Genomic DNA, 9,534 nt, shown 5'->3' on the forward strand with positions numbered 1-9,534 from the left:
GAATTGATGTCTTTAATTCTACTTATTGAAGATTATTTTCATTTAATAAAATATGATTAATAAATTTTTTAAAGTTAAATTTATCATTTTATTGAAATAATATTTTAATTGAGATAATTTTCATTCAATAAATGATAATTAATAGTCTTGTTTATGTGAAATAAGTACAATTTTACTTAAAAATTTAGATCATTTGTTTCTAAAAAAAACTAATTTAATAAAAAAATGTATTCTATGACTATGAATGTTGTTGTAGAAAAATAAAATAAAATAAAATAATTTATTTTTAAAAAAAACTTAACTGTTATAACAAGACACTGTTATCGAAGTAATTTTATTTTTACGATGGTGACGAGGAAAGGATTGTATGAACTAGTGACGCCACGTTATCTGTATCCCTTTCCAATAGTTTTATGCCACATCAGTACTCTTATCCTGAAAAAAATTAAATCCAAATTAAAATACTGAAATTCAGGATAATACTGATGTGGCATAAAATTATTGGAAAGAAATAAAGATGACGTAGCGTCACTGTTTCATATAATCCTTTCTCACAGATTATACTCGTTAAATATATGATTCCCATGTTGATTTTATTACGAGGATATTACAACAATTCTCTATTTTCCTTTCCATGGATTGTTCCTATGCTAGCCTCCACTAATAATTCTAGCCCGTTCACAAATAATTAAGACTACTTTCAAGGGAAGATCCTTCCAAGTAAAATCCCACAGAAAATTAGGGCACCAAACCATTTGTTGGACACAAACCTGCAACCAAACCAAAAATAAAGGATAATTTAATTAAGTGAACTAAACTGCAAGCATTATTTTTTATTTGATATTTTACTCTAAACAAATTTCTATCATCACTAGTTCATGTTGAACATCATATACACTAACATATTTTATATAAATATTCTAATATTTTTGAAATTTATTTAGAAAATCATACTCCCAAATACTCTTTAAAAACAACATAATTATATATGTTAAGAGAAAGGCCTCCATGCTTTAAATTTAATCCAATATCCAGTTCCAAATACTTTAAAACGTAATACGTATACGTACTTTCGGTTGCAATCAGCTGGGGATGAAAGGTTAGCTGTCCTTATCTGCCAAGCTAACTGTCCAGATGCAGCTGCTAAAAACACATAAAATGGCCGCCCTGCTCCCACACCAAGATTACAGAATGATTTGTTAACTAAACACGGAAATGTTTGTGATTGAAAAGCAGCATAATCATTAGGAATTAAATACCTAATGCAGCATTGTATGCAGTGAGAGCAAGGGTGCCAATGCTTGCAATTGCAAAGCCAGTGATCCACTCTTTTGTTGACTCACCAAATTTTAAGGCCGTGGATTTAATGCCAACTTTCACGTCATCTTGTTTATCCTGTTCATCAATGACACCAGCATTTTTGATAAATAGAGAATATATAAAACATGAGAGATATATGTTCAATTAGTATACCTGATGAGCATAAATGGTATCGTACAAAATAGTCCAGAAACAACCAGAAAGGAAGAGTGGGAGTACAATCGACGGTTGCAAGCTTCCTTTAACTGCATACCACCCTAGTATTGATCCCCAGTTGATTGTCAAACCTAAATAAGCTTGCACCTGCAGCATTATCACCATCATCATTACCGTATAGAGTTGTGTGTAAATCGTACAAGTTAATGGGATAGGGCAGAAACAATAATTGGAGAAAAATGTATAATCAATGCCACTAGATATTGTCGGATTCATAAGGTAATATTTTTGGAAATGCATACATTTATTGAATTTTGTTGACTTCAATAATAAGAATACATTAAAAGAAAGTAACTAAATAAATAATATATAGGAACTAATTAAGTAAACCTAGAAATAAATAGCCAGCGATCGTAAAAGATATATCTATGTTAACAGTATAAGCAGAAGGTGAGGGTTATTTAGAGGTGAATTTGCCTACGATCTCATAGTATAATAACAAAATTCAATTAGAAAATATAGTAATAAATATTATAAGCAACAAACTTATCCTTTAAGCTTTTTTCTTTTCCTTTTTATGTTACATTGACATATTTATGTAATCATCATTACCCAGTATGTCAGTCTCTTCATGAGAGGATAGGTACAACTTAGGAAGATGAACGCTGCCTCAATTATCCAACTATAAACAAAAAATAGGAATCCAAAATCAGATGGAAGGAAATTTGAATAAATAAAATAGAACTAATTGTGGAATACATATATAAATTTGTTTATGGAAAAAATAAAATAGAAAGATTTTTATTTGATAAATATAAATAAAAATGATAATCTCGATTTGATACAATAAAAATATTGAATCAATTTTAATTTTACGTATACCATAAATACTATTATATTCATAAATTTAGTGATGATAAAATGTTAATTACGTATTGCATTTATTGAGGTAGAGTTTTCAATCATTGTGAAAAACAAAGGAGAAGTGAGACCTATAGTTGGTGAGTTGGAGGAAAATTCCATGACTCAGAAGCAATTGAAACGCAAAGAAACAAAGTCCTTGAAATGGTGTGACAGCCCCACTTGCCATCGGTCTCTCTTTTGAACGCTCCACCTGCATTTTACCCAATTTCTTTTACACATCAACTTCATTTAATAAAATGTGTCATAAGTACTTGCTGGTACATAAAATATTTCCGACACTATAAGGCGATTATTTAATAGAAAAAAAAAACCAAAAAATAATTGCTCAGAACTCTATCCAACGTTGTTAACTTTGGTCGAAAATAATATTTACACCGTCTTGCATGAAGAAGGAACTGACCATTTTATCAAAATCACGATCAAAGAAATCATTAATGGTACAAGCAGCCCCCCTAAAAAATGGAGCTGCACAAGCAAATACAGCTAAATTCCTGAAATCCGGAATACTTCCACTCGCTGCTGCCAACGTAGCTGACCTATACGTACACACAAAATTTAATTAAGGAATTAAAGGGTATATTATTTAAATCACCCGAAACATAAAAAATGGAAGGAAAGGAAGTGATAGTTACCATGCAAAGGGAAAAATCAGAAACCAAGTACCGATGGGCTTGTCCACGCGAGCCAGCTTAGCGAAAGGTTGAATTTCTTTAGGTAAGTAATCAATCCACGATGAAACTTGAACCACTTTCTCATTCGGTTGCCCACTAATTAGCTTTTGATCATCTTTGCCTACTGGAGATGTGGTTGTGGACATCCAAGCTATTCCGGCTCTGTGATTTGAGGAACGCAATGACAAGTTTTTCGGAGAAAACAAAGATGGAGTGGGGAAGAATGGGGTGCAATTTAAAACAGGATGATGCTTCAGCATCCTTATTGTTGGGGGTGTAGGAAAGAGAGAGGGGATTCGGAGGCTCGAATGAGCACCACCAACTGAAAGGGAAGCCATTTTTTGTTTCTTTTGTGTGTACGGTAAAGAATGTTTGGGTGTATGAATGAGGTACGTAATTGTTCACCTTGATCACAAAGATGGACTAAACTTTATGCTCAAGGTTGAACTTGGCGGTACTATAAATATGTGATGAATGTGGTTATGCGCGCATATCTTATATCATATATATATATAATAAAGAGAGGAGCTGAAATTCCACCCCAATTTGAAAAACAAAAATCTAGGTAAAAAATTATGTACTTAACAACGGTGTGGAAGGGCAACAAATTGTGGAAAAAAGAAGACCCAATAATCTTTACTTGCTACAATGTCCCAACTTCCAAGTGGTTTAAATGGAGGGCTTTGTATTGGCAAGTCTTTTAAGTAATTAAATTTATTTCACACACTACACAAACATGGGATGGTATGGTATTAGTATAAGGCCTCTAATTAAGGTTGTCTTTTTAGGAGAAAGAAAAATATCTAGGCTGTAATAAGCTATGCAAAAAATTAGTGAACACTCTCCAGATGTAAAATATCATAATAACAATAATTGTATTCTTCAAAAAGAAATTGTATAAGAAAAGTTTAATGGATTGTCAAATTAGTGATACTTGAGTATTATAAATGCTTTGACGAGTCTTATAATATAAAGTGGGTGACTGGTTTTCAGCATGGTAATTGGAATTTTATTGCCACTATATTGAATAATGTGTGTTATTTCAATTTTAGAAAAGTACTTTAAGGTTGGTATCGTTTGATGTAATATCAACTTATTAGTATCTGGTGCTTATAGGTTGGGTCGAGTTTAAACATAATATTAATATATTTTATGTTTGTCTAAGTTTGGCTTGATCTGAAATATAGGCCTAAATTTTTATCCAAACTTGCTCATATTTGTAAAAAACTAATCAAAGTTCATTTTAGGCTCGATCATGTTATATTTTAAATATTTTTAAAAAATAATATTTATTTTATTTTGTTTTAATATTAATAATTTTATTTATTTATTTATTAAAATAATTTATATAGTCATTTTAACATTATTTTAATGTTTACATTAAAGTATTCTTATATATTTAGTATAGATTTATTTTTTTAATGTGTTATAAATTATATAATATATAAAAATAACATAATATAAAGTATTATAAACTTAAAAACGAATCTAGCCGGGCCTAGCTCAGGCCTTGAATGTTCAAACTCGAACCCAAGCCCAACTTATATTTAAAACCAACCTAATTATTTTTGTATAATCTCATTTTTTGAATTTAATATTTTATCCGAACTATTAAATCCAGACAAACTTTTGGGGTTGGCGGAAATGCGCCTCTTAAACAGTTGTAATGTATACCAATAGCGGTGTGGAAGTTAACAAATTTCGTGGAAAGAAAGACAAGAAACCAATAAACTATGGATTGCATGATTAGAAATGGAGTTGTAGTTCCAACACTAGGGGTCGATTACAGGAACATTGTTTTCCTACACACTATGGATTGCGTCATTAGAAATGGACTGACTGCCGTAATAATTCCGCACCGCTAAAGCACCAAATCAAGTGGCAAATGGTTATTTAAAAGTACATAAAAAGTAAAAAAAAAAAAGAAAAAGAAAGTAAGAACTCCTTAAAAGTTGTAAAAATCCAAAAATTATGGGAAAAACAAACCCTTTAAAATACAAAATAAAAATATTTAAAAAGGTAAAATTGAAAAAATATAAAAAAATTATAAATATCCTAACATTAATTAATGTCCATTAAAATTAAGATAAGTTTGATGTACTGTAAGAATTTAATATTTATTAAAAGTAGAATTTTATTTCATTTATATTTCTTATGTCTATAAATATAAATTTTGGAGAAGTGTTGTAAATATCTCTATTGATCAATAAAATTAAGAGTTCTATTACTTCTTCTATTTCTTTTGTTCTTTGTTTACTTTATTATTTATTTTATAACACGTTATTAGTAAGATACTTTAACCAAAATTCCCTTAAAAAAACCCACAAAACAAATTTCTTTTATAAATTTTTTTTATTATTTTATTGCAAGTTAATTGTCAGATGGATTTGCTGACCTAATGAGAATAACCAAGTGTTATATATCAACTAATGTTTTGATTTGAATTGAAGTTCCAGTAGGATAACTTGTTAAAATAAAATGCATGCCTAAAACATTGTAGATTAATTATTTTCCAAATATGAAAAATTTCGTACAAGAAAACAATAAATATAGATGGTCATATAGTAGAGATGAGTGCTCTTTAAGAGACCCGAGACATAACTAATTATTAAAACACCAAAAAAAATTCATGTACTTGAAGATTGAAATAGTGAAAATAAAGCGATCTCAATAAGTTATGTCAAAATGAGAAAATATAAAACTGAGAATGAAATGTTGTCAACAATGATTTTGCATGCAATAGTATTATTGGAATATAATGAAAGAAAATGAGAATCTTGAATAAATTTGTTGAGAAATATAGACATGGAATAGATTGGACAAAATAGAATGACACAATTCAAGTAGTATTAAATTCATGCAGTTTTTGGACCAGTTGTCCAAACATCTAAAGGTATAAAGCCAGTGGGATACAAATGAATAATTTTGCGAAATGGAATAAATAAAGTTTTTCGTTAAGTCCTGATATTGATTATAATATTCTTTTGTGGTGGATGCAATAACCTTGATATATCTTATTGGTCTAGCACTTCATGAAATATTTGGCATGTGTCTAAGAGTTGTTGTTACAACATTTATATGAATCACTATATAGTGAAGTTTATATTAAAATCTTTAAAGTATTTAAAATGCGAGAAGAATATAGAAATTTCCAATAAATAGGCCAATATGTTTGTGTAAATATTTATATAAATTAAAATGATTTGAACATATGTGATAAATTCGACTCAGTGAGTAATAGTTGAAAGAAAATTATAAATTGATTAAAATGTCTATTTTATTTTTATAAAATGATCATTATCAAAGTTCGTTATGATTATTGTTGGAACTCTTGAAGAGATCAAAATATATTTCCTCAAAATTTTTCCTTATTCATGATTTCAAAAGAATGATAATATAAATGCTTAGTAAATACGTACAAGTGATCATTTGAAAAGCTAGCATTCAAGATTAAATACGTAGAATTTCAGGTAACATGTAATGTTGTCATAAGGGGGTAAATGCATGTTATATTCTTTTTTCCTTAATCAAGATTTTGTCTCATTTGATTTTCTTGGTAAGATTTTTAATGAGGCAACATGTTATACGTATTATAAATATATGTACTTTTTTTCCTTCATTAAGATTTTTCTCACAAAATTTTTATCTTAGTGAGGTTTTAACAAGGCACATTATCTACCGATAGATATCTAAGGAGAAGTATTATGAATATTTTATCATTAAGTGGATGTTCATCAAGATCAATATATGCTTGATGTACTTTAGGTTTCTAATGGCACGTTTGGTTCACTAAAATTAAATAGGACTGTAATGAAATATCCATTCTGTGGGAGTGAAATAGGGTTGTAATGAAATTGAATAGGCATAATAGTGGTTTGGATGGATAGAATGGAATGAGTATTATAGTAGTATTTATGCGTTTGGTTGACAGAAACATATATGTAATAGCAAAAAAAAAAAACTCAAATGACAAATATGCCTTTTAATATTTTAATGTATTGTCCACATCAATTTAATATTAAAGAATAATATTTTCTATCAAACTAATAATATTTAAATATAAATATTTTATATTAATTTAATTAAATATTTATAATAAAATATTTTATTTTATATTTTCTAAAATTTGGAAATAATATTTTATACTAAATTATATTAAAAGATTTTTTTTATATTAAATTATATTTTATATAAAAGATTTAACATATTGTAAATAAATAAATTTAATATTTTATATTAAATTATTTATTTAAATACTTTTTTTTTTACAAAATATGGAAGATTTATCCAACCCTATGTCATGCTGTAATTCTTGATCATGAGGAGTTGGAAATTCGATATATGCAATTGCTACGATGTGTTGAAGAATATCTTTAAAGACATACTTGAAACTGGAAAATGAAAGTTGACAACTCACAAGCAAAACTTTTTAATAGTATGCACCGGTCAAAGCAAAAATTCAGAAATAAAACTGGAAACACATGGATCCATGATCATTGAGGTAAAAAATGATTACATGTCATCTAGTCAAGGACTGGATCATGGTTTTGAAAAACAAAGCTCACCCTTCCGTATCCAGATGCATTTCAAAAAAGTAAAACCATGAGAAACAAATTTCATATCTCCAAAACAAACAATACCTTGGTAACAAAGGCAATCCAATTCCTTGCACCAACAAAGATCAGTGTATGTCCCCTTCAAATTTTATAATAGGTAAATCTAAAAAAATGTCAGTTTAGTAATAGGCTAAGAAAACAAGACATAGTCATGCCAATAAAATATAAGGCTACATTGCTATTTATTCTGCAGATATGGTGTATAAAAGCTCAATTCGTAATTTTCAGGTTTTTTTTTTGGTATAACAGTAAAAAAGGCAAACCCATATAGCTCTAACTTTGGGTGTTTACCAAAACTCCATGCCCCTTGTTTGGACATTACAACTTAGACTGATGTTGCAAAAGTTTGGCAACTGAATATACAATCCTGGCATCACTTGCATAATGGAATGACATTTACTTGCACATTATTCACATAAATATTTAAGTTGTAGATTAATGCTTAAACAATACCCAAAGCAATGGTTATCTAAAATCAAAGGTAACTGTAATTGTTGGCAAACTAAATTGAGAAGGAACATTACTGTCCACCTCAACCGAAGCTTTGGCTGCAGCTACACCAATTGCTACACTCTGCATCACATCTAAATACTTGTAGAAGGATGCAAGCATTCACGACTAGACAATCACCACTCCGTAAGCTACAGCAGATGCAGTGGTGCAGAATAGTACTAAGAAATTGGCTTCTCTCAAGAACCTTAGAATTAGAATACAAATTTGAAGGTAGCTTGATGTTATATTTTCAAATAATTGTCGACTAATTCCATGTTACTGCATCTTTCAAACAAATTCTTCAGAAGATTCTTAGTGCATAAAAATACACCATTTGAAAATAGTCAAACAAGAATTTGACAACTTCTCCAACAAATGCCAGATTGCTGGTTTCAGCATCTAAAAAGTATCTGTAGACAATTATTCCTTCAATGCCATAGAATTAGTTCATCTTCATTAGGTGAAGCAAAAGTAATCTGCAGAAAACCTCTTCATTAGTAATCAAAAGATAGAAGAAGAGATAACGCAAGGAAAGCACTCAAGTGTAACTTAACATAGTATCACGGATTAGCATAAACAAAAAACAGGTTTTAGCAGCGTTTTTTTGAACTATAAAGCACCGCTAAAACAAATTGCAGGTTTGATAAGCACCAAATAGATGCCGTATAGTACGCCGCTAAATTTGCGGTTATGAAAAACGCACTAAGAACATGACCATTAGCGGTGCTTTCCTACAAACGCTATGACTTTAGCTGGCTTTCGCCAAAAACGCTGCTAAAAGTCATGTCTTGCGAATTTGTGTAAAAACGCCACTAACTTTAGCAGATTTTACCGACCCATTTCATTCATACAGAACGAATTGTCAACATAATTCGCATATTAATCCAACCAAAAACTCAAATCCAAATGATACTTCAAATCCAATGAAAGAAATATGTATATGATCTAAATAATAAATGAAATAACAAAAATATTATATTCAAAAGTTAACAATATTCTCACAATAAGAAATAAACGTCTAAGATGGCAGATTCTCCGACTGTTGAAACATCTTCATCATATTCTGAAGCCATTGTTGGAGTTCGTCATATTTTTTTGCTTGTCTCTGCTTCCTCTCTCTGCCTCCGCTTTAAATTGTAGCTGGAGTTCTTCATATTTCTTTGAGCCTCTGCTTCTTTCGATGCTTCCTCCGCTTTAAGTTGAGCAATTTGCTCAATTGTGCTCGCTTGCATCTGAGCCATCTGGTCTCTTTAACCTCTGAGCTTCAGCTTGAGCTTGATTCCCCAAAGGCATGTATTGTTGTGAGCTAGATCCAAAATATTTGGTTGGGTTAACAAAAGATCCTTGAAATCGAA

General features: G+C 29.8%; 1 protein-coding gene across 1 annotated transcript; it reads right to left on the bottom strand.

The window, feature by feature from the left end:
- Nucleotides 1–262: 262 nt before the first annotated feature.
- LOC121210941 (4-hydroxybenzoate geranyltransferase 2) lies at nucleotides 263–3,555 on the bottom strand. Its single transcript, XM_041082983.1, has 8 exons — nucleotides 3,033–3,555; nucleotides 2,801–2,936; nucleotides 2,469–2,590; nucleotides 2,089–2,158; nucleotides 1,474–1,623; nucleotides 1,260–1,395; nucleotides 1,071–1,167; nucleotides 263–770 (listed from the first exon to the last, which is right to left on the bottom strand). The coding sequence occupies exons 1-8, from the start codon at nucleotides 3,407–3,409 to the stop codon at nucleotides 701–703; spliced, it is 1,158 nt and encodes a 385-aa protein (XP_040938917.1). The 5' UTR covers nucleotides 3,410–3,555; the 3' UTR covers nucleotides 263–700.
- Nucleotides 3,556–9,534: the final 5,979 nt, after the last annotated feature.

The sequence above is a fragment of the Gossypium hirsutum genome, chromosome A12 (genome assembly GCF_007990345.1).
Source record: "Gossypium hirsutum isolate 1008001.06 chromosome A12, Gossypium_hirsutum_v2.1, whole genome shotgun sequence".
NCBI classification, from domain to species: Eukaryota; Viridiplantae; Streptophyta; class Magnoliopsida; order Malvales; family Malvaceae; genus Gossypium; species Gossypium hirsutum.